Raw genomic sequence first — 25,791 nt, 5'->3', positions numbered from 1 at the left:
ACAACAGACGACACCTCAGAGAATCCCTAGTAGGAATAACTGTATTTAGTTCTCCAAGACTAATGAAGTGTAGTACATACTGCAGAATAATTGTAAGTCAAAATATGTTAGAAGTCGTAACATGTCTTTCACAGTGTGATATTAATAATGTGTCATAAGAAATACATATTTGGTCATTGATATGACCAAATATATGTTTCCCAGGTATATTTGGTTCCATCCACAGTTCCTGAAAACACTGCAGAGCCCTAAAGGTGAAGTGGGTGTTTTGCCATGTTACTGAGACTTTTGGACCCCCACCTCAGGGCGGGGCCTGAAGGCTGAATCAGCCAATGGCCAGTAATTTAGTCAATCAGGACTATGGAATGAACCCTTCACAAAAGCCGTGAGAAGAGCTCACTCTGTTCTGCCCTGCGTGGTTACAGACTGTCTTGGTTGGACGAGCTATGCTTGGGGTACCAGGATTCCTCCATGTGTCACTGAGCCAGGCCACAAGTTCCATGAGGATGGAGGCTCCTCTATTTGGGACCTTGCCCTGTGTCCCTATCCCTCTGGCTGTTGTGATGAATCCCTTATAAGTGTCCTTTATTAAACTGGTAAGCATATTTCCCGAGTTCTGTGAGCCGCTTTAAGGGGGAGGTCGTGGGAACCTCCCATCTGTAGCCTGTAGGTCAGAAGCCCAGGAAACTGCCTGGGGCTTGTGACCGGTGTCTGGAGTAGCGGGTGCAGGGCAGTCCTGTAGGACGGGCCCTTAACCTGGGAATCTGGTGCTGTCTGGGCAGAGAGCATCAGAGTTGAGTTCTAGGATACCCTGCTTGTGTTAAGAGAATTGCTTGGTATAAGTATGTGTGGGAAGACCCCCTCCCACATAATATACACACATCAGAATGGCGTCTAGGAACCCAAATAGAGTTGTACTACTATTACTGCTGTGTATAAGAATTGTTACTGTTATACATGTAGCAAAAAAAGATACCATCGCATTTGGTGTCAGAGAAGTGAGATTGACACACAGAAACCAGGGCATATGTGGAAGTGGTCCATTGTCTTCAGTGTTTAAAGTATTTGAGTGCTCTTGAGAAGGCTACGTTAGTATTTATGACTTTGAACCTGAGGTTTGAAGAGTGTTGATCTTAGGCCTTCCTTGCAGGTATTTCACATCGATCTCTGAAGTAATCAAGATGGAAGGGCCTACTTTATTAGGTATGTTTCATTCATATCTGTGTTCCTGGGCATAATTAACAAATTCAGTATTATACGAATTACCTTTCTGGGGAGATAGAGAATAGTGTAAAATTACACATAACCATGCAGAGAATAATGTAAAACTATAGCATGCTTTGTGTATGTTCAGTGAACCCTTTTTTAGACGAGCCACATAGAAAACTGTCAGAGCAAAGAATGCCGCCCGTCCAAGCAGACCTTGAACAGAGCAGGCCAGGACCTTAAGGAGAGGGCTTGAACTGGGTGGAGAGTGACAGGGAACCCGAGTGGTTATGTGGCAGAAATACTGCAGGGGAAATAGGGGTCACTTCCTCCACTGAATGGTACTGGCTGTTCTGTATCAAGGATTAAGGAAAAATAGGTCTTTTCTGGCCGAGCAGTTATTTTAGAGGAGAGTTTATAGAACTGGGATACTGTGTGCATGTGTCTGATTCACATTTAACTGCTGACATTACATTCTGCTACTGTTTTTATCTTGTCATATCATAGGTCACCTGCTTTAGTTAATAAAATTAAAATCATATTTTTAAAAAGCCTGAATAAATCACATTCCTTCTACAAACTCTGCCAACTCTGTAGAGTAGTTCCTTCCGAAGACTGACAATGCACCTTAGCCTTTCAAAGCTCAAGGACTCTATCACAATTTATTTTCCATGATGGAATTGAACAACATGTGATTTGGAAATTTTGTACTCATAATTTTCACTTGAGTTGTTCTCTTCACACACTGCCCCAGAATGTTTATGGCTATGATGAGAATACCACAGTGAGGCAGTTTTGCACTCACCCCTTAAAACCTGCCCCTCATTCATGGATATACACCATAAAATGATATTTCTTCATGTATTTTTTTGTATGTAAATAAAACCTGTGGTATGTATCTTGATTTATGTGAAATTTAAATAAGAATACAGTACCCATATCGCAAAACTAGAAAACAATATTTCAGAAGTAAGAATAAACATATAATTTCTTTTTGTGCTCGGAACACAAATAATTTAGGACAGCATGCAATGGGGATTTTCTATTAGTTTGGTAAATGAACTGGTACTTTCAAGTATTCAACATCCTACACACCTTTGTTAACTTGCCCTTGTGGCCAGCCGCAGGAAGCGCACGGAACGCCACCCCCAGTTGCATTTGGATATCAGCGTTCAGGATGCGGAGAACTAAAGCATTAGGAGAAGGGTTGTTACATAATAATGGCTTCTCGGGGGAACAGGGTAGACCTGCAAGCTGGTCAATAAATGGCCTGAGTGAACGGCGTGATGACTGGCTCGGGTATTACGGTGGTTCCGGAGTGGGTCTCTGGGGAGGGCAGCGGCCTGTGGCCTGAGCTGCGGCTGGTGTCGAAGGAGGGGCCACCAAGGGCTTTTTGTCCACACAGAACAGGAGACGGCTCTAGTGAGGCCGTGAGGTGTCCACCACTGTAAATGAAGTCAGACTCTTAGTAAGCACTGAATGTTTACTCTTGAGACTCTTGGATTTCTTAGTTGGAGAGATCACAGTTTTCTGGATGCTAACTTATTACATTTCTTTTTCTGCTGCATATATAGGTTCCACTGTACAGTGTGTTTGTTGAAACTGCTGGTAGTGTTTAGATAAATAGCCTAAGGTGGTTCTATACCAGTTTAATGAAAATTAATGTTTATTAGGTAGTATTACTAAGCAATTTTACTGGAAGTGCAATTTTCCAAAGGATATTAAAATGTTGATAGTATGGTAACAAACAATACGTTACATGATTAATTTTTTTAAAAATTTGGTATCATTAATCCACAATTACATGAAGAACACTGTTTACTAGGCTCCCCCCTTCACCAAGTCCCCCCCCATATACCCCATTACAGTCACTGTCCACCAGCATAGCAAGATGCTGTAAAATCACCACCTTTCTTCTCTGCGTTGCACAGCCTTTCCTGTGCCCCCCATGCACTATACATGCTAATCGTAATGCCCTCTCTCTTTTTCCCCAACCTTTTCCCTCCCATCCTCCCCACTCCCTTTCCCTTTGGTACCTGTTAGTCCATTCTTGGGTTCTGTGAGTCTGCTGCTGTTTTTTTCCTTTAGTTTTCCTTTGTTCTTATACTCCACAGATGAGTGAAACCACTTGGAACTTGTCTTTCTCCACCTGGCTTATTTCACTGAGCATAATACCCTCCAACTCCATCCATGTTGCTGCATATGGTAGGATTTGTTTTCCCCTTATGGCTGAATAATATTCCATTGTGTACATGCACCACATCCTCCCCATCCATTCATCTACTGATGGACATTCAGGTTGTCTCCACCTCTTGGCTATTGTAAATAGTGTAGCGATAAACACAGGGGTGCATCTGTCTTTTTCAAACTGGGCTGCTACATTCTATGAGTAAATTCCTAGAAGTGGAACCCCGGGCCAAATGGTACCTCCATTTTGAGCACTTTGAGGAACCTCCATACTGCTTTCCACAACAGTCGAACTAATTTACATTCCCACCAGCAGTGTAGGAGGGCTCCCCACCTCCACAGCCTCGTCAACACTTGCTGCTGTCTGCCCCTTGGATAGTGGCAATCCTTACTGGTGTGAGGTGACATCCCACCGTGGCCCTAATTTGCATTTCTCTGATGACAAGCAATTTGGAGCATCTTCTTCCTTAGAGAACTGTCTGTTTAGCTCCTCTGCCCATTTTTCAATTGGATTATCCAATTTTTGTTTGTTGAGGTGTGTGAGCTCTTTATATATTTTGGATGTCAACCCTTTATCGGATCTGTCATTTATGAATATATTCTCCCATTCTGTAGGATACCTTTTTGTTCTATTGATGGTGTCCTTTGCTGTACAGAAGCCCTTCAGCTCGATATAGTCCCACTTGTTCATCCTTGCTTTTGTTTCCCTTGCCCGGGGAGATATGTTCAAGAAGAGGTCAGTGAGGTTTATGTCTAAGAGATTTTTGCCTATGTCTTTTTCCAAGAGTTTTACGGTTTCATGACCTATGTTCAAGTCCCTGATCCATTTTGAATCTACTCTTGTGCATGGGATCAGACAGCGATCCAGTTTCATTCTGTCACATGTAGTTGCCCAGCCCTGCCAGCACCATCCGTTGAAGAGACTGTCACCTCCCCACTGCACGTCCACGGCTCCTTCATCGTATATCAATTGACCATACATGCCTGGGTTAACGTCTGGAGACTCTACTCTGCTCCATTGGTCTGTGGCTCTGTTCTTGTGCCAGTACCAAATTGTCTTGATTACTGTGGCTTTGTAGTAGAGCTTGAAGTTGGGGAGTAAGATCCCCCCACTTTATTCTTCCTTCTCAGGATTGCTTTAGCTTTGGTGTTTCCATATGAATTTTAGAATGATTTTCTCTAGTTCATTGAAGAATGCTGTTGGTGATTTGATAGGAATTGCATCGAATCTGTATATTGTTTTGGGCAGGATGGCCATTTTGATGATATTAATTCTTTCTAGCCAGGAGCATGGGATGAGTTTCCATTTGTTAGTGTCCTCTTTAATTTCTCTAAAGAGTGTCTTACAGTTTTCAGGATACAGGTTTTTCACTTCCTTGGTTAGGTTTATTCCTAGGTATTTTATTCTTCTTGATGCTATTGTGAATGGAATTGTTTTCCTGATTTCTCTTTCTGTTAGTTCATTGTTAGTGTATAGGAAAGCCACAGATTTCTCTGTTAATTTTGTATCCTGCAACTTTGCTGAATTCAGATATTAGTTCTAGTAGTTTTGGAGTGGAATCTTTAGGGTTTTTTATGTACAATATCATGTCATCTGCAAACAGTGACAGTTTAACTTCTTCTTTACCAGTCTGGATGCCTTGTATTTCCTTGTTTTGTCTGATTGCCATGGCTGGGACCTCCAGTACTATGTTGAATAACAGTGGGGAGAGTGGGCATCCCTGTCTTGTTCCCAATCACAGAGGAAAAGCTTTCAGCTTCTCGCTGTTCAGTATGATGTTGGCTGGAGGTTTGTCATATACGGTCTTTATTATGTTGAGGTACTTGCCCTCTATACCCATTTTGTTGAGAGTTTTTATCAGGAATGATTAATTTTAAACTTTAGTAAAAAATGTTTTTAAATATGGTCTTGCCTTACCATTATTTTTTCCTTGCACACTTTGTGACCCAGATTTTCTGTTTTATTTACATTTTTTGCCTGTTTTACATGAAGGGATACATCAGTTGGTGGTTTTTATTGAGACTGGTGACCGGAAAATGTGCATAAGGCAGTAACAGGCACAAAGTAGGGCTTTATGTATGTGAAGAAAGTTCCTTTAGGATTTCAGTTCAGCAAAGACATTGAATGGCAAGATGTGAACTTAAGTCTCTTAACATGCGACTGGTTCTAGTCAAGGTGCTTGGAAATCGAATAAGTGAAAGCTAATAAGCATGCGTGAAGTAAGTGACAATATGATGAATAAGACAGAAAGTCCCTGTGATTCCAACCATAGTTTGTGACAAGGGGAGAATCTGCACGGCCAAATGCTTGGAGGCCGTGCTGCCTTTTTCCAGGGAGTGATCTTCATATGCAGAGCCTGACAGTCCTGCAGGGGTAAAGGTTTGTGCTATTACTATGGCAGCTAACCCGTGGCATGGTCCACTTAGAATTTGTGCCCATCCAAAAATAATTAGATTTTCCTTTCTTAAGTGATTTTAATTTTGATGGTACATTATATTTTCTGTCATTTTTCAAGCATGAGTCACTCAGTAATTTAAGTGTAATAACTGGTTGAGTCTTCAACTGTCTCAAATAGTAATGATACGCTCTTCCCCAGCTGAAGGTACTTAGGACAAAGATAGTTGTCAAGACTCAGTCACATCCCAGCAAGTGGCTGAATTACGATTTAAGTGTATTCATTTCATTTCCCTGCAAACCAAGCCTCAGCCATGGCAATACATCAACCAGGCAGAACTGTTCAACTGCTGAACATCTATACTGAATTTAATGAGTATATCTTGTAATTTCCAAACAGGTTACTTCATGTAGAATTGTGGTCATATTACCAATGAATGCATACTTCACCAAGATGTAGATACTCCAACGACCTCATAATCTCACCAGAAAGACTATGGAAGATTAAGTTGTCTTTATTTGAGGCACGAATGTTTCTCTATTGTAATGGATACGGAAGACTCATTTCCCAGGATCTAGGTACAAGAGTAAAGTGATACCAGCTACTGACCTCATTGAAAAATACTGCTCTAGCTGAGGTATTGAACAAAATAACAAAATAATGGGTGGGAAGTAAAACATTTTAGGGTAAGATTAAATTATTGTTGATTACAAATCATGGAATTATTTGATGATTAGTGGATGGTACTAAGAAACTATTAGAATAATTCAATAATTAATGGAATAGACTCAAAAGACATGTAAAATTGCATTATAGAACTAGGGAAATGTGTACATTACCTAAATTGAAATAGAGACATAGTGAGTGAGTCAAAGGATGATACTGAATTTCTTATTATTACGATATCACTGATATACACTCTTATGAAGGTTTCACATGAAAAACATTGTGGTTACTACATTCACCCACATTATCAAGTCCCCCCATACCCCATTGAAGTCACTGTCCATCAGCTTAGTAAGATGCCACAGTCACTACTTGTCTTCTCTATACTGCACTGTCTTCCTTGTGACCCCCCATGCACCATGTGTACCAATCATAGTACCCCTCAATCCCTTCCTCCCTCGCTCCCCACTCACTGTCCCCCACCCCTTCCCTTTGGTAACCACTAGTCCCTTCTCGGAGTCTGTGAGTCTCTGCTGTTTTATTCCTTCCGTTTTTGCTTTGTTCTTATGCTCCACAGATGAGTGAAATCATTTGGTACTTGTCTTTCTCCACCTGGCTTATTTCACTGAGCATAATACCCTCTAGCTCCACCCATGTTGTTGCAAATGGTAGGATTTGTTTATTTCCTTTGGGTGAATAATATTCTATTGTGTATCTGTACCACATCTTTATCCATTCATCTACTGATGGACACTTAGGTTTCTTCCATATCTCAGCTATTGTAACTAGTGTTGCAATAAACATAGGGGTGCCTATGTCTTTTTGAATCTGAGAACGTGTTTTCATTGGGTAAATTCCTAAGAGTGGAGTTCCCAGGTCAAATGGTATTTCTATTTTTAGTTTCCTGAGGAACCTCCATACTGCTTTCCACAATGGTTGAACTAATTTACATTCCCACCAGCAGTGTAGAAGGGTTCCCCTTTCTCCACATCCTCGCCAACATGTTGGCCATCCTAACTGCTGTGAGGTGATATCTCACTGTGGTTTTAATTTGTATTTCCCTGATAATTAGTGATGTGGAGCATCTTTTCATGTGCCTGTTGGCCATCTGAATTTCTTTGTTGGAGAACAGTCTGCTCAAAGCCTCTACCAATTTTAATACGCTGGCATTGTGCCGTGCAAATATGTCCAGTGATTCTAATGTAAGTTATTGTCATCATGTTCCTGTCCTCGCCTTGGTTGTAACTCTTTGCATATCCTTTTCAGGTACTTTGACTCCATTTCTGTGCTTGTAACGTACTTGATGGGGCACCTCAGTGGTCTGAATATTAGAATTTTTCAGGAGAGCAGAGAATCTAGTGAGGTTGAGGTGTTGCTGTAAGGGCCCCTGACGTGTCAGACCTCAGCGTCTCCTGCCCTCCCCCTTGTGAGCTCCATCCACCTCCAGGGCTCACAGGAGAGAAGGGGCCTCTCCCTAACACTCAGGGGCCTCTTGAGAGGTACTGTCTTGGTACGTGTACTTGTTTTTTGGTAACTAGTAACCGCAGAAAGTTACTCACCAACAATGTGAGCTTCCACGCCTGTCGTCCTGGTGAAAACAGTCGCAGTTCTGCGGGGAGGGGAAGGCACAGACTCACACACCCGTATCTGGGGGTCTGGCTGCTGTGACCCTCACCCTGAGCCCACTGTTCAGGCAGCAGGAATGAGTCAGTGAGTATTTCCTATTTCCATCTGAGAGGCAGTTTATAATGAAAGGAAGCCAACTTTTTGCCATGCAGATGTGTCTTTCTCTGGACCTTTATCTTGTTATAGAATGTGAAGAGTAAATGAATTTTTTATCTTTGTGATACTGATAATCCAGTTCCCAAATCCCAGGCCTTACTGATGTCATCCGCACTGTATTTCTTTTTTTATCGCTTAGTAACTTCCTCACATACTTCCATCTGTTTTTGAATTTTTCTCTCTACTGATCTCTCAGTCTTATTCAATAACCAATATGTTCCATGGAGCCAGCTACCCTAATTTTGTTTTGTATTTTTAAGATTGATTCAAACGAGATCTATCCTCTTAATAGATTCTTAACCGTGCAATATACTGAGGACTATAGGTACAATGTTGTACCAGAAATCCTGGAGTTTATCCATCTTGTGCAACTGAAACTTTATCCTCTTTTTTTCTTCTTTTTCAGTTTTCTTGCCTATCCTTATTTCTTTTTTCAGGTATAGGATTTTTTTCAATAACATGCCCAGGTTCATTAACTAGTAGTATTTGTATTGGGATGAAATTAAATTTATAAATTAGCTTAGGGACAGTTGATGTTTTGATAATACTGAATTTCTCTACCCAAGAACATATATGACTTTATATTTATGTCTGTTTTAATGTATTTCAGGAAAAGTTTCTGTGGTTTTTGTCCTACACACTTGGTATATTTTTATTAGATTTATTCCTACATTTTTTATTTATACTTTTGTAACCGACCCCCAGTTCCTAAATGTAAGTTGTAATTTTATACCTATGTAGGAATTTGTTTTGCAGAATTTGAAGCTATGTCACAAGTTCAGATTGGTTTGTTATGTATCATGGAATTCCCCCACTCATTGGAATGAAAAACTTGTGTCCCTAAGAGCTGTTAGGTGTCGGAAGCTCCAGGTGGAGATGAACTAACAGTGGAAACATACCTGTAACCCACACTTGCAGTAAAGCGAATTCCACAGAAAGATATGTAGGCATCCAAAATACATGAAAAGCATCAATATTCATTTCATTGCTATGTAATATGGAAATTATGAACCAGAGGATAAAATAGTAACCAAATGCTTATATTTTATTTTTTGCACAAAATTGTATACATTTATATGAAAGATTCTATGATCCCAGTATAAAATGAAAATAGAAAACTATATAAAACAAAATGTCATAATATATGATAGTATTTATATTCAATTTCCTCTAATAAGATAAACTGAAATCTATACAACAGAAGATGACTTAATGTCACGCACACAATAAATACGAGCTAGTTGAAGAGTAAGTACTTATGGCCCAATAGCATTTCATGTATCTTGACCGATGGTTTATATAAAGTAAAAAGCAAAGGAACACAATGGTGACTTCATTATGATGTCACCAAACTAAAAAAACGGAACCATTCCTCCAAGCAGAATGCTGGGATGGTTTGTGGCTTTCCGGCCTCCATGGCCCGGAGAGGAGAGTCCCGGAGTGACCGTCTTTTTGGAATTAAAGCGGAGGACATGAATACACATTTACTTTGCTACACTTTAAAATATACAGACACATATGAATCACACCCTGAGATTTGTTCTCCTAAAACAATGTTTGGCTGTCCTAAGATATTAGAAATACATAAAATATCTAACATGAAACTTAACCTCCCCTGTTGGCGCCCATGGGCACCCAGAGGTCCATCGTGACGCTGTTTGTTAAGCTCCCCTCCAGGGCCACCCCACGTGCTCTGCTATCAGCCCGCTGTCCGAACGGGGCCCCGCCGCTCCTCTGCGGGATCCGGGCAGTGGGCGCGCTGCTCTCACTTCCAGAGCTGCGCCCGGTGCCGCCGAGGGTCGGGTCCCCTCGGCTGAGGCCTGATCGCATCCGCCCGCCGCCTCTCCTGCTCGGGGAGGCCGCGGACCGGCCCCCTCCCGGCCGGCAGGGGGGCGGGGACCAGCCAGCTCTCGGGGGGGCGGGAGCAGGCCGCCTGGGAGGCCAGGGTGTAGAAGGCCTGCCCCACCTCGCACAGGCGCCCCCGCAGCTCCGCGAGCCGCCAGAGCTGCTCCCAGTCCGGCGGGGAGCGGGCGAGCTGGCTCTGCATCAGGACCACGTCCCGGTAGACGGCCTCGGCCATGGCGCGCACGGTGGTCACCATACACCTCCGCAGCGGGGGCGGCTGGTCCTCCCGGGCGCCGGGCCCGCCGCGCCCCGCGCACTGCCTCTGCCACCTCCGCCGGCGGGCAGCCGGGCTCCCTCGGCTCTCGCGGCGGTGGCCGGCGTCAGACGCCTTTCTTTTCTTCGTGCCCGCGGGCGCGGCGCCCTCGCCTCCTGGGGCGGCCCCTGCAGGCGGGCGGCTGTGAGCGGGCGGCCAGCCCCGCCCCCGGGGCCCCCAGGCCGGGACCTCCCTCGGCTGCGCGCCGGCCCGCCCTCCTCCTCCTCCAGGGCCCGGCCCCCAGAGCCCCACGTCCTCGGGCCGCCGGCCGGCCGCCTTCGTGCCCACGCGCCGGTTCCGCCGCCTGCTTCTCGGGCCGTGCGAGCTCCTACCTGTCCTGCCGCGGGGGCCGCCGCCGGACCTCACTTCCCTCGTCCCGGGGCCCTTGCGATCCGAGCGGCGCTCTGATTCTGCGGGTGAGAATTGGCGAGTCTGAGTGACCGGGAAACCCTCGTGCATCTGGACGCGCCCGGACCCGAGGCTGCAACGGAAAGTAGGCCCCCGGCTCTTCCTGGGGTCCCGGATCCGCGAGGCCCTGGCTCCCAAAGGGCACCCTCACCTCGGGCCCTGTCCCCCCTCCCCTGAGAAGAAGGCCTTACCTGGTGGAACCCTGCAGCTGCTTCCATCTCGGCGCCCAGTATCCTTGCAATTCTTCTCTGTCTTGGGCTCTGACCCCGGAGAACATGGGGGGCGTTAGCCGACTGGCCTCCCTCGAGGCCCCAGTCCGTCCCTGGCCCGTCTGTGTGGGCAGCTTTGACCGGAGGCTGTTCAGCCAGTGTCGGGCATGAGCCGGAGCAGTTTGGTTCCAGGGGGTCACTAACATTTCCCAGGGCCACCCCGGCCTGGCTGGCATCTCCTGTCACCTACCTCAAAATAAGGCCCCGCCGCAGACACCGGGCCCAGCACCCCTGAGCCCAGCCCCCCTTCCAGCCTCCACACGGAGCGTCCAGGTCCCTACCTGGCCTGTGGGCGCGGCTCCCTCCTAAGTGGGCAAACTGGGCAGAGAACGTCCTGCCCTTTCCTTCCGAGGGTTTCCCCGCCACCTCCGAGCCTGTCTCCCTGAAGGAGTTGTGTGGCGGGCGGGGCCAGTGAGCGGGGCGGCGGGCCCAGGGGCCCCGGGGCTCTGGGTGTCCAGGTCCCGCGTCCATCGGGAATCGCAGCAGCAGGTCCCAACCGCGACGCGGCGGGAGACAGAAGAGCGTGTGAGCGTCACCGGCCGGCCCTTTATTGGCCCCGCAGAGGGGCGTGGCTCGCTCCGATTGGCTGGAGAGATTCCACATTCCGCTTCTCGGAGCCTCGACTGTTGGGGGTCGCGCTCGCTGCGGGGGGTGCTTGTGCGGGGGGGCGCAGCCCAGGGAGGGGTGGTGTCTGCAGGCGCCTGTCAAGAGTTCAGGGAGCAGAGAGCAGGGCCGGGGCAGCGGCGCACCAGGCCGCGGACTCCCTCGCTTACCTGTGGCCCAGTTCCCACCCACGACGCCCCGAGACACGAAGTGAGCGTCTTCCCCGTCCCTGGGGTACACCTGTTTGCCATATGCTGCTTGCTGGTAATTTCATCCTAAGTCACAGGAAAATTGGACTTTTAAAAAGGGTGTTTACCAGAATCATTATGCCGGTGGAACCTCTCTGAGGAGAGTGGGATCTCAGCCCTGAAACTTTAAGGACTGGATTTCACTGGAGGAAAGCTTACAAGGCCATCTTTCCTTCTTTTTTTCTTAATAAATTTTTTATTAAGGTATTATTGATATACACTCTTATGAAGGTTTCACGTGAAAAAACAACGTGGTTACTACATTTACCCATGTTATCAAGTCCGCACCCACACCCCAATGCAGTCACTGTCCATCAGTGCAGCAAGATGCCACAGATCCACTATGTGCCTTCTCTGAGCTACACTGTTCTCCCCGTGACCCCCCACACCATGTGCACTAAACATAGTACCCCTCAGTCCCCGTCTCCCTCCCTCCCCACCCGCCCGCCTACACCCCTCCCCTTTGGTAACCACTTGTTCCTTCTTGGAGTCCGAGTCCACTGCTACTTTATTCCTTCAATTTTGCTTCATTGTTACACTCCACAGATGGGGGAAATCACTTGGCACTTATCTTTGTCCGCCTGGCTTATTTCACTGAGCATAATGTCCCCCAGCTCCGTCATGTTGTTACAGATGGTAGGATTTGTTTCTTTCTTATGGCTGAATAGTATTCCATTGTGTATATGTACCACCTTTTCTTTATCCATTCATCTACTGATGGAGGCTTAGGTTGCTTCCATATCTTGGCTATTGTAAAAAGTGCTGCAATAAACATAGGGGTGCATAGGTCTTTTTGAATCTGAGAAGTTGTATTTGTTAGGGAAATTCCAATGAGTGGGATTCCGGGATCAAATGGTATTTCTCTTTTTAGTTTTTAGTGGAACCTCCCTCCATGTTGCTTTCCACAATGGTTGAACAAGCTTATATTCTCACCAGCAGTGGAGGAGGGTTCCCCTTTCTCTGCATCCTCACCAGCATTTGTTGTTCTTAGTCTTTTCAATGCTGGCCATCCTTACTGGTGTGAGGTGACATGTCATTGTGATTTTAATTTGCATTTTCCTGATGATTAGTGATGTGGAGCATCTTTTCATGTGTGTGTTGGCCATCTGAATTTCTTCCTTGGAGAAGTGTCTGCTCAAAGCCTCTACTAATTTTTTAATTGTGTTGTTTGCTTTTGCGTGTTGAGGTGTGTGAGTTCGTTATATATTTTGAGTATTAACCCCTTGTTGGATATGTCATTTACAAACATATCCTCCCATAACCGTAGGATGCCTTTTTGTTCTACTGATGGTGTCCTTTGCTATACTGAAGCTTTTTAGCTTGATGTAGTCCCATTTGTTATGAGCTTCTATGTCCTTCTATGTGCCTTAGGCGGTGCCCCCCTCTGGCTGGCCTGGTGCAATGGCGGGGGCAGCAGGTTTGTGAGCCCGTGCCAGCCCGGAGGAAGGAGCGGCAGGCTGCATATCATAGTAGGGGCTCTCGGAGCTGTGTTGCCCACCAGAGGGGTGGAGCACTGCAGCTCCTGAAAGTTCCCAACTTGCTGGGCTGAGTGTACTAGAATTTTGTCCACCTGTCCCTTCTTCTGAGCAGCAAGCTCTGTGCCATCCATGCCCGTTTAGCAGCCTTCTGGCTACTGGGAGGTCTCTCAGAGTGCCTGTCTTTCTTTTGTCCCAGAGTAGCTGGTTGTGGGTATCTGTTCTCTGCAGGTGGCTGGAATCTCAGTCTCTCCAAGTATTCTACCTGTCTTAGCTTTCCAACCCCACTAATCTCCAGAGCACCATGTAATGTAGGTTCCTGGTCCCAGAGCAGCTCTCCAGGGCTGGGTGTTGAGCAGTCCTCGGCCTCCACCCCTCCCTGCTCCGTTTCTCTTCCTCCTGCCAGTGCGCTGGGGTTGGGGAAGGACTCGGGTCTCACTGGGTCAGCGCTTTGGTACGTCACCCTTTTCTGTGAGGTCTGCTCTTTTCCCAGTACAGATGTAGGCAGTCTCGCAGCCTTCTTTCCTGTTGCTCTTTCAGGATTAGTTGTATTGGCTATATTTTCATATTATATGTAGTTTTGGGAGGAGGTTTTGTCTCACCTCTCACACAGCTATCTTTAAGGCATTCTGCTTTGCTTTGTTTTTATACTCGAGAAGTAATGTGAAATCATGTTATTTGTCTTTCCCTGCTTAGAGGTTGGGGTTTTATAGGACCTTTTGGGTAGGGGTCAGTAAAAGGCATGTATACAGGTAATGAATAACTCATTGGAAGGTTTGTCTTAAGAATAGGGTTATTTAGGTGACTCTGTTGATGAGGATCTCATCATTCTTTATCCTCATAGGTCCATTTACGCTCAGGAGGTCGGCCTCTCATCCTGTTACAAAACCACCTAATTGATTCAGAGGACAGAAGAGGGAGAACACCACATAGATTCAGCTGAAGAATAAGCTGGGCCTTTTTTGCGCGCTAAGTAGGTTTTATGACGGCGTGACTCTTGTCCCATTTCCCTGCTTATCTCACTTATTCACTTTGTCATATTTCTGACAATAACTCTTCATTATTCTGTAAGATTTTTGCAGTAACACCGCAAGCTCCAGAAATGAATTGGTAGTACCTACATTGAGAATCAAAGTAAACGTATAAATTAACTAAAGGAGAATCTCCCTTTTTATACTATTGAGTTTTCCACCCCAGGACATGTTTTGAATTTCCATTCCTTTAGATGTACTTTCATATACATCAGGAATGTTCTATTGCTTTCCTCATAGGCTTTACCCATTTTTGTTAGATTTATTCCTGGTCAGTTTATTTCATTTTTATGTTATGCTTTTGTGATTGCAGGCTTTCCCACGGTAACTTGTAAATGATTGTTTTTTTGTACATATGAGAGCTCTTGCCTTTGTTTACCAGTATTGTATTCTATTAGCTTCCTGAATTACGTTTTGTAGATTTTCTGTCAATTCTTATGCCATTTGAAATTGCCCTGGCTGCACCTCCAACACAGTAACAAATGATCATATGCTTTTCAATAGTGCATTTTTCCGACCTTAGTGGATTGTCTGTAGTGGTTCCCAATGAGTAAGATAAAGACTTCATTTTGCCAAGTTAGGAAAGATGGCAACTGATGGCAGTTCCTCATTTGGAGTGTTTTAATTTAACATCCATGCAGTTGAATTCTTTCATGTAGATGTTTGTATGATTATGAGTAGGATTTTCCCTGATTTTTCTTAATAAATACGATCAACTATGTTCATGAGTTTACTAAATTTGAGTCACTCTTGATCTGCAGACATAAACTTCATCTGGTCATCATATATTTCTTTTTTCAGTTTTTTGCTGTATTTTCTTTTAGATGTTGCCATCTGTAGGCAGATCTGAGATCTTCTTGTAGTCATTTGTGCTTGATTCATATCAAACATTTGGAATGTTTTAGTGTCAGAATTTGATTTGTAAAGATAATTTGGAAATTTTACTTCCTCTTTACTGCCCTTGAATATGTAACACTGACTTACCTAACCTGCCACTTAGAGGGACGGAGGGCTCGGCCTGCTAAGCTGATCCTGGTGCTTTTATCTGTGAGGCGCCCTTGTAAACATTTTCCTCTATTGATATTGGTGTGTTTAGACTCCCTAACTTACTGAAATCAGTATTGGTAAAATATGCTATCCTAGAAAATGTCCATTTCATCTAGGCGTCCTAGTTAATTTGTATTGAGTTGGGGAAATGGGGCAAATATTTTCTAGTATCAACGATTCGTATCATTTTCTTTCTTTTGTACTTACTGAAAATGGAAACTTCACTGCACTTAATTGAAAATTATAAAAATGAAAATTCCTTCTTGGGTCGTTTGTGTGATTCTGTTTCTCTGCCCACAAATTAAATGATGGAGGTACTCAGGGCTCCGAAGGGGTGAATAAAGAATTAGATTTGGGGTGAAAGACATTCTCAGCGAAGCACAGAGTCCAGTGAGACGTGCTTCTCTGCTGGTCCCTCGTGGCTCAGACCTCAGCATTTCCTCCCCCTTCCGTGGGGGATCCTGTCTGCCTCCAGGAGTCATCAGCCAGGAAGAGCCTGTCCCCAACACTCCAGCCGTCCCTTTGGGTAGGCTCCCTAGGAGCTTCTACTAGATTCTGGGAATTAGAAAGCTTTCCAGAACTATCTCAGTTCCCCAGATGTGAACTGGCTTCACCACTGCAGGTGATACGATGATTGAGGTTCTCTGGGGATGGGAGGTCACAGAATCACTAACCCGTATTTCAGGGTCTGGCTGCCTCCCTCCCACTCTTGCTTTGACTGTTACAATCATCCCATTGAGCTCATAGTCCTGGAAGCAGGAGGGTGTCGGTGAGTTTCTTTTATTTCAGTCTGAGAGTCAGAGTCTGTAAGGTTTTCAGAGATGTAGCAGGAATCTGGGGAGGTGTGCATGTCTGAGAAAACAATCCTTAGGCACAGGCTAAGCTTGTGGAGACACAGGAGGTCTGAGACCCTAGATCAGTGCGTGGTTGCTGCTAATGGAACTTGATAAAAATCTTCACTGAAGGGGTGCTTGGTGTTTGATCCCAGAGCTCTCAAACTCTGAATTTTAAGATGCATCATGATTATAATTTCAGAATTAATCTATCTAATAGAGTGTGCAGAAGTGACAGCCATCTTCTGGAGCAGTCTGGCGATGTCTGTAAAAGCTCTGTGCACATGCTCCTGACTACAAGGGAACTGACGGGACTGGCTAATTCTGAGAATTAGCAGAAACACTGTGGCTGAATGGCAATTGCTGAAGCTTATTCTTCTGTCGTTTGGGTGTGATGTGCTTAGTGGGGAAAGTAAATGTATCTGTACTGAAAATACCTGGTGGTCTGTTGATCAGTGAGCCCATTTCCTTCCTGAAATTAGGGAAGATTCTGCAAGAGCTAGTTAATGGCATAATAGGGGGTTTCAGAGAACAAAAAATTAAGGACTTACTTTTCACCTTAAAATTTAAAAGAATATGTTAATTTTTAAATATAATCTCATCAGGAAAAAAACAGCAATTTTAAGGCTCAAATGTTTCTTGCTATTTTTTCTCTGGCTTAAGATCATTTCAGTGTTGTTCCCAAGCTTAAGACTCATCTGTCTTCCCTTTCCTTTTTAATTAATATATTAAATGCTCATGATTCCAAGCTTTCAGATTGCATTTTGTATGCTTGTATTGTATTTTGACAGCTTTCCCAAATCAATTACTAATTCAAATGTCAGTTAGTTTATTCTAAAATGAGAAACATATAGTTTTATGGTCTTTAGATACAATTATTTTCTACCCTAAAATGCTTTACCACTTATTTATGTTTTATGTCGCATATTTTGGTGCACAACCTAGTTTTGTACAATAATTTCTGTTATGGATGCTATTGTATTTTTGGTCCAGACAAAAAATGAAATCAGTTTTCCTGCTGCCATCCTGGCATTTATCCACAATAAATAAATGAAATTGGGTTGTACAAAATGATTCAGTGCATCTATAATTTATTAAGGCCTCTCAATCTTTACTCCTAAATAATTATTGGTCATAAGAAAAATTACTTAGACTGAAATGCAAAGTATTCAAGCCAAGTTTATAAAGTTAAATGAAACAAAAATATGGGAAGGTATGTATAAATACATGTATATACATGTAGACACACACACACACACACACGCATATAAAAGAACACAACTAGGTAACAGTATAGTACAGTAGTAAACACTCACGTCATTGCAACCAGGCTGCCCAGGTTCAAATCCTGATTCCACTGCTGTGGAGGTGAGTCACCTGAGCTCCTGTGGTTCAGTTCTCTTACTCTGTAGAAGGAGAGTATTAGTTCCTAGTTCACAGTTGTGAGTATGAAGTATTAGAACAGGTAAAGCATTAATAACATGGTAAGTGCTGTAAAAAGAAACACATGAAAATTGGAAAATCTCTTCAGAAAAGAAAGTATATTTTAGATATTAATCCTCAGGGGATAGGATGGTAAGTAGACATTTTATTTTCCACAAAAATGTCCTCAACACTCATGTTTCCATGCAGAACCTTGTGCTTGTGAATGTGAATACTGAGCCCTGGGAGATGGGAGCATGGCCTCTGTGGATTTGAAAATAGGAATGACCTACCTATCCCCGACAGTCGTGGGAATTCTGGGGAATTTCTCACTCCTCTGTATGTCCCTTTACTTCAGGGGGTGCAGATCAAGACCCACGGATTTGATTCTCAGGCACCTGACTGTAGCTGACTCCCTGGTCATTCTTTCTAGAGGAGTCCCAGAGACGATGGCAGCTTTGGGGGGGAAACATTTTGCCAATGATTCTGGATGCTGTGATCTGTTATATGTTCATAGAGTGGGCAGGGGCATGTCCATCGGTTCCACCTGCCTCTTGAGTGTCTTCCAGGCCATCACCATCAGTCCGTGGAACTCCACGTGGGCAGAGCTTAAAGTAATTGCTCCAAAGTCCATTGGGCCCCCCACCATCCTGTGCTGGGTCCTGCACATGCTGGCAAACGTGTTTTATCCTGTTTACACGACTGGTAAACAGAGCAACAAAAACATTACAGAGAAAAGTGATGTTCGATATTGTGCTGCGTTTGATCGTCTCGAAAAGGTTACAGGCTCAGTTTATGCAGCGTTGACATCTCTCCACGATGTTTTGTGTTTGGGGCTCATGCTCGGGGCCAGCAGCTCCATGGTTTCCATCCTGCAGAGGCACACACAGAGGGTCCAGCACATTCCCAGGACCAGGCTCTGCCCAGACCCTCCCCCAAGACGAGAGCCACGCAAAGCATCCTTCTTCTGGTGACCACCTGTGTACTATTCTGTGCCCTCTCCTCCAGCATTTATGTGTATTTGGCTCTCTTCAGTGACTCCAGCTGGTGGCTGGTGACCTCCGCTGTACTAATTGCTGCAGGTTTTCCTACGATTAGCCCTTTTATTCTTATGAGCAGTGACCCCGGCATATCCAGACTGTGTGTGTCTGCAGTGGAAGAAATAACAGAATCCCCTCATCTCATTAGAGAACCATGAACCGTCCATCTTGCGCCATGTTAGGACATTGATAGACTCAGGCCTCAAAAATCTTAGGAACAATTATGAGCCGGTTTCATTGCAGACAGGGGTGAAGAAGACAGAAGGACATGGCCTGATATGTACAGTATATGACAATAGCATAGTAAATGAAATCTTATGTAATTAACATGTATGTACCTCCACAGTTCTACTTTTATTAGTGGTTAGAGTGGAGAAGTTCAGATTCCATAAAGTAGGCCTGAATCAATGTGAAGATACTGGAAATGTCTTTGAATGTGTAACTTTTGATCTGAGACTTTCCCAGTCTTAAATTTTCCCAAGATGTACCTGAGCTTGGAATTGTAAGGACCATTGCATAGAAAAGAATAGCAGATGGGTAGTCCTCCAGGATACGGGGGTTGGGGGTGTGTGTGAGGGCAGTGGTCCTGATGTGTGATGTAAATGGCCTGGGGCAAAGCCACAGGAAAGCTAGGTTTGAGTTGTCACGTGCCTGGACTGTGAATAGTACATCCTAAGGGAAGTTGTGGGCATTTGAAATAGGATAATGCTTACGGAGAAAGGTGAGCATATTGATATATTTTCCAGTAAACATTTGAAGGGTAAACTGCAGGGACAAAGAGGAACATAAGACGTTTCAGCTGAATTTCAGAAAGGGCGCAGGTAGGAGGCAGCAAGCGAACAGAAATGCAGTGTGTGTGAAAAGACTGAATGGATCCGGGGTATTTAGCCCGTAGACTGTTGTGTGTTAAGACTTGATGGCAGTTGGCTGTGTTGGCAAGAAAGAGACCTCAGGGTAACTTCTGTATTTCCAGCTTGAGGATACCAGTTTGCAGGAGTCTTTCATCAAGCCTGGAGCAGTAGATGAATAGCGATTTGGAGCTGAAAGACATGAATATATACTGTGTTTTATAAGGAGTATTGTGGCTTTTGAAATCACCAAGGGAGCAAAACAGACACCTTCAAAAGGAAAAAAATTAACTCAAACATACAAATACGTTACTACAGCTCTCTGTTATTAAATCAAACATTTGCATTATTAATTAAACATTTTATTTTGGAATAACTTTAGACTTGCAGAAAGTTTGCAAAGATGACACAGAGAGTCCCCCCAAATGTCTCACCCAGCACCCCAAATAGTAACATCTGAACTTTAGCATGCTACATTTTCAAACTAAGAAACCAGCTGTAGAGTGTTTAGTGTTGAGTAAACTCCAGACTGTATTTATGTTTCACCTATGTTAACACAGTGGGTATAAATGTGAGCATGTCCTTGTATTTTATGAGTGTACACAAGAGTGAGTTTGCTTTGGAAAGTCTACATGAGCGTTGTAAGTGTGTGAGGGCACATGGGTGTGTACTTAAGGGTGCGTTGTGCATACACATGTGCTTGCATCTAGGTGTAAAGGTTTATGCATTGGTGTTATGGGTTTGTGAAGTATGGGTTATCTACTTTTATGGCCCTTCCCCTTGATTTTGGATATGGGGAATATTTGTGAACATGGATAAAATTGTATATTTGTGGGTAGGAAAAAAAACAATGGACTAATTTGAGCTCCTGTTTCTTGGTGAATTACAAAACAATCAGTTGATCACTGAAAATTCATCAAAAAAAAAAAAGGTGTAGAAAAATGTGGTACACAGTGCTTTTTAAATGAGTAAGCAGCCTTGGTTTATCTGGGAGTTGAAGGGATTGAAGAATCTTCCCATTTAACCACCTGATCCTGGTGCTTTTTATCTGTGAGGGATCCTAAACTTCTCCCTTTCTGGAGATACTATTCTGTTTGGGTTCCTGTCGATGCCAGGGAGACCCTGATTGGTACAGTATATTTTCCCAAGAGATTTCCATATTACCCCCACTTCCCAATACGCGGGCATTGTGCCGTGCAAATATGTCCAGTGATTCTGATGTAAGTTATTGTCATCATGTTCCTGTCCTCGCCTTGGTTGTAACTCTTTGCATATCCTTTTCAGGTACTTTGACTCCATTTCTGTGCTTGTAATGTACTTGATGGGGCACCTCAGTGGTCTGAATATTAGAATTTTTCAGGAGAGCAGAGAATCTAGTGAGGTTGAGGTGTTGCTGTAAGGGCCCCTGACGTGTCAGACCTCAGCGTCTCCTGCCCTCCCCCTTGTGTGCTCCGTCCACCTCCAGGGCTCACTGGAGAGAAGGGGCCTCTCCCTAACACTCAGGGGCCTCTTGAGAGGTACTGACTTGGTACGTGTACTTGTTTTTTGGTAACTAGTAACCGCAGAAAGTTACTCACCAACAATCTGAGCCTCCACCCCTGTCATCCTGGTGAAAACAGTCGCAGTTCTGCAGGGAGGGGAAGGCACAGACTCACACACCCGTATCTGGGGGTCTGGCTGCTGTGACCCTCACCCTGAGCCCACTGTTCAGGCAGCAGGAATGAGTCAGTGAGTATTTCCTATTTACTTCTGAGAGGCAGTTTATAATGAAAGGAAGCCAACTTTTTGCCATGCAGATGTGTCTTTCTCTGGACCTTTATCTTGTTATAGAATGTGAAGAGTAAATGAATTTTTTATCTTTGTGATACTGATAATCCAGTTCCCAAATCCCAGGCCTTACTAATGTCATCCGCACTGTATTTCTTCTTTCATCGCTTAGTAACTTCTTCACATACTTCCATATGTTTTTGAATTTTTCTCTCTACTGATCTCCCAGTCTTATTCAATAACCAATATGTTCCATGGAGCCAGCTACCCTAATTCTGTTCTGTATTTTTAAGATTGATTCAAACGAGATCTATCCTCTTAATAGATTCTTAACCGTGCGATATACTCAGGACTATAGGTACAATGTTGTACCAGAAATCCTGGAGATTATCCATCTTGTGTAACTGAAACTTTATCCTCTGTTATTTTTCTTTTTAGTTTTCTTGCCTATCCTTATTTGTATATTCAGGTATAGGATTTTTTTTAATAACATGCCCAGCTCCAATAACTAGTAGTATTTGCATTGGGACGAAATTAAATTTATACATTAGCTTAGGGACAGTTGATGTTTTGATGATACTGAATTTCTCTACCCAAGAACATATATGACTTTATATTTATGTCTGTTTTAATGTATTTCAGGAAAAGCTTCTGTGGTTTTTGTCCTACACACGTGGTATATTTTTATTAGATTTATTCCTACATTTTTTATTTATACTTTTGTAACCGACCCCCAGTTCCTAAATGTAAGTTGTAATTTTGTACCTATGTAGGAATTTGTTTTGCAGAATTTGAAGCTATGTCACAAGTTCAGATTGGTCTGTCATGTATCATGGAATTCCCCCACTCACTGGAATGAGAAACTTGTGTCCCTAAGAGCTGTTAGGTGTCGGAAGCTCCAGGTGGAGATGAAGTAAAAGCGGAAACATACCCGTAACCCACACTTGCAGTAAAGCGAATTCCACAGAAAGATATGTAGGCATCCAAAATACATGAAAAGCATCAATATTCATTTCATTGCTATGTAATATGGAATTTATGAACCAGAGGATAAAATAGTAACCAAATGCTTATATTTTATTTTTTTTGCACAAAACTGTATACATTTATATGAAAGATTCTATGATCCCAGTATAAAATGAAAATAGAAAACTATATAAAACAAAATGTCATAATATATGATAGTATTTATATTCAATTTCCTCTAATAAGATAAACTGAAATCTATACAACAGAAGATGATTTAAAGTCACGCACACAATAAATACGAGCTAGTTGAAGAGTAAGTACTTATGGCCCAATAGCATTTCATGTATCTTGACCGATGGTTTATATAAAGTAAAAAGCAAAGGAACACAATGGTGACTTCATTATGATGTCACCAAACTAAAAAAACGGAACCATTCCTCCAAGCAGAATGCTGGGATGGTTTGTGGCTTTCCGGCCTCCATGGCCCGGAGAGGAGAGTCCCGGAGTGACAGTCTTTTTGGAATTAAAGCGGAGGACATGAATACACATTTACTTTGCTACACTTTAAAATATACAGACACATATGAATCACACCCTGAGATTTGTTCTCCTAAAACAATGTTTGGCTGTCCTAAGATATTAGAAATACATAAAATATCTAACATGAAACTTAACCTCCCCTGTTGGCGCCCATGGGCACCCAGAGGTCCATCGTGACGCTGTTTGTTAAGCTCCCCTCCAGGGCCACCCCACGTGCTCTGCTATCAGCCCGCTGTCCGAACGAGGCCCCGCCGCTCCTCTGCGGGATCCGGGCAGTGGGCGCGCTGCTCTCACTTCCAGAGCTGCGCCCGGTGCCGCCGAGGGTCGGGTCCCCTCGGCTGAGGCCTGATCGCACCCGCCCGCCGCCTCTCCTGCTCGGGGAGGCCGCGGACCGGCCCCCTCCCGGCCGGCAGGGGGGCGGGGACCAGCCAGCTCTCGGGGGGGCGGGAGCAGGCCGCCTGGGAGGCCAGGGTGTAGAAGGCCTGCCCCACCTCGCACAGGCGCCCCCGCAGCTCCGCGAGCCGCCAGAGCTGCTCCCAGTCCGGCGGGGAGCGGGCGAGCTGGCTCTGCATCAGGACCACGTCCCGGTAGACGGCCTCGGCCATGGCGCGCACGGTGGTCACCATACACCTCCGCAGCGGGGGCGGCTGGTCCTCCCGGGCGCCGGGCCCGCCGCGCCCCGCGCACTGCCTCTGCCACCTCCGCCGGCGGGCAGCCGGGCTCCCTCGGCTCTCGCGGCGGTGGCCGGCGTCAGAGGCCTTTCTTTTCTTCGTGCCCGCGGGCGCGGCGCCCTCGCCTCCTGGGGCGGCCCCTGCAGGCGGGCGGCTGTGAGCGGGCGGCCAGCCCCGCCCCCGGGGCCCCCAGGCCGGGACCTCCCTCGGCTGCGCGCCGGCCCGCCCTCCTCCTCCTCCAGGGCCCCGCCCCCAGAGCCCCACGTCCTCGGGCCGCCGGCCGGCCGCCTTCGTGCCCACGCGCCGGTTCCGCCGCCTGCTTCTCGGGCCGTGCGAGCTCCTACCTGTCCTGCCGCGGGGGCCGCCGCCGGACCTCACTTCCCTCGTCCCGGGGCCCTTGCGATCCGAGCGGCGCTCTGATTCTGCGGGTGAGAATTGGCGAGTCTGAGTGACCGGGAAACCCTCGTGCATCTGGACGCGCCCGGACCCGAGGCTGCAACGGAAAGTAGGCCCCCGGCTCTTCCTGGGGTCCCGGATCCGCGAGGCCCTGGCTCCCAAAGGGCACCCTCACCTCGGGCCCTGTCCCCCCTCCCCTGAGAAGAAGGCCTTACCTGGTGGAACCCTGCAGCTGCTTCCATCTCGGCGCCCAGTATCCTTGCAATTCTTCTCTGTCTTGGGCTCTGACCCCGGAGAACATGGGGGGCGTTAGCCGACTGGCCTCCCTCGAGGCCCCAGTCCGTCCCTGGCCCGTCTCTGTGGGCAGCTTTGACCGGAGGCTGTTCAGCCAGTGTCGGGCATGAGCCGGAGCAGTTTGGTTCCAGGGGGTCACTAACATTTCCCAGGGCCACCCCGGCCTGGCTGGCATCTCCTGTCACCTACCTCAAAATAAGGCCCCGCCGCAGACACCGGGCCCAGCACCCCTGAGCCCAGCCCCCCTTCCAGCCTCCACACGGAGCGTCCAGGTCCCTACCTGGCCTGTGGGCGCGGCTCCCTCCTAAGTGGGCAAACTGGGCAGAGAACGTCCTGCCCTTTCCTTCCGAGGGTTTCCCCGCCACCTCCCAGCCTGTTTCCCTGAAGGAGTTGTGTGGCGGGCGGGGCCAGTGAGCGGGGCGGCGGGCCCAGGGGCCCCGGGGCTCTGGGTGTCCAGGTCCCGCGTCCATCGGGAATCGCAGCAGCAGGTCCCAACCGCGACGCGGCGGGAGACAGAAGAGCGCGTGAGCGTCACCGGCCGGCCCTTTATTGGCCCCGCAGAGGGGCGTGGCTCGCTCCGATTGGCTGGAGAGATTCCACATTCCGCTTCTCGGAGCCTCGACTGTTGGGGGTCGCGCACGCTGCGGGGGGTGCTTGTGCGGGGGGCGCAGCCCAGGGAGGGGAGGCGTCTGCAGGCGCCTGTCAAGAGTTCAGGGAGCAGGAGAGCAGGGCCGGGGCAGCGGCGCACCAGGCCGCGGACTCCCTCGCTTACCTGTGGCCCAGTTCCCACCCACGACGCCCCGAGACACGAAGTGAGCGTCTTCCCCGTCCCTGGGGTACACCTGTTTGCCATATGCTGCTTGCTGGTAATTTCATCCTAAGTCACAGGAAAATTGGACTTTTAAAAAGGGTGTTTACCAGAATCATTATGCCGGTGGAACCTCTCTGAGGAGAGTGGGATCTCAGCCCTGAAACTTTAAGGACTGGATTTCACTGGAGGAAAGCTTACAAGGCCATCTTTCCTTCTTTTTTTCTTAATAAATTTTTTATTAAGGTGTTATTGATATACACTCTTAGGAAGGTTTCACATGGGAAAACAACGTGGTTACTACATTTACCCATGTTATCAAGTCCGCACCCACACCCCTATGCAGTCACTGTCCAGTGCAGCAAGATGCCACAGATCCACTATGTGCCTTCTCTGAGCTACACTGTTCTCCCCGTGACCCCCCACACCATGTGCAGTAAATATAGTACCCCTCGGTCCCCGTCTCCCTCCCTCCCCACCCGCCCGCCTACACCCCTCCCCTTTGGTAACCACTTGTTCCTTCTTGGAGTCAGAGTCCGCTGCTACTTTGTTCCTTCAATTTTGCTTCATTGTTACACTCCACAAATGGGGGAAATCACTTGGCACTTATCTTTGTCCGCCTGGCTTATTTCACTGAGCATAATGTCCCCCACCTCCATCATGTTGTTACAGATGGTAGGATTTGTTTCTTTCTTATGGCTGAATAGTATTCCATTGTGTATATGTA

The 25,791-nt window shown here is 46.0% G+C and overlaps 3 protein-coding genes and 1 long non-coding RNA gene across 4 annotated transcripts in view; 2 read left to right on the top strand and 2 right to left on the bottom strand.

Annotated features, from left to right (window-relative positions):
• Positions 1–25,791, top strand: part of LOC118973784 (uncharacterized) — a 62,274-nt gene that overhangs the window by 16,944 nt on the left and 19,539 nt on the right. The window lies entirely within an intron of this gene.
• Positions 6,059–11,675, bottom strand: LOC108389222 (uncharacterized). Its single transcript, XM_037025670.2, has 4 exons — positions 11,354–11,675; positions 10,995–11,063; positions 10,728–10,805; positions 6,059–10,523 (listed from the first exon to the last, which is right to left on the bottom strand). Exons 1-4 carry the CDS (start codon positions 11,673–11,675, stop codon positions 10,003–10,005), a joined length of 990 nt encoding a protein of 329 aa, XP_036881565.2. The 3' UTR covers positions 6,059–10,002.
• LOC140847111 (vomeronasal type-1 receptor 2-like) lies at positions 18,144–19,801 on the top strand. Its single transcript, XM_073226320.1, is given in 3 exon segments — positions 18,144–18,652; positions 18,655–18,797; positions 19,745–19,801. Coding segments are annotated over 3 exon segments (672 nt in total). The 5' UTR covers positions 18,144–18,180.
• On the bottom strand, positions 19,361–25,090 carry LOC140847054 (uncharacterized). Its single transcript, XM_073225886.1, has 4 exons — positions 24,537–25,090; positions 24,178–24,246; positions 23,911–23,988; positions 19,361–23,706 (listed from the first exon to the last, which is right to left on the bottom strand). The coding sequence occupies exons 1-4, from the start codon at positions 24,856–24,858 to the stop codon at positions 23,186–23,188; spliced, it is 990 nt and encodes a 329-aa protein (XP_073081987.1). The 5' UTR covers positions 24,859–25,090; the 3' UTR covers positions 19,361–23,185.

The sequence above is a fragment of the Manis javanica genome, chromosome 17 (genome assembly GCF_040802235.1).
Source record: "Manis javanica isolate MJ-LG chromosome 17, MJ_LKY, whole genome shotgun sequence".
Classification (NCBI taxonomy): Eukaryota; Metazoa; Chordata; class Mammalia; order Pholidota; family Manidae; genus Manis; species Manis javanica.
Note: the sequence above shows the minus strand (reverse complement) of the source record. Positions and strands in the feature narration are given on the sequence as shown.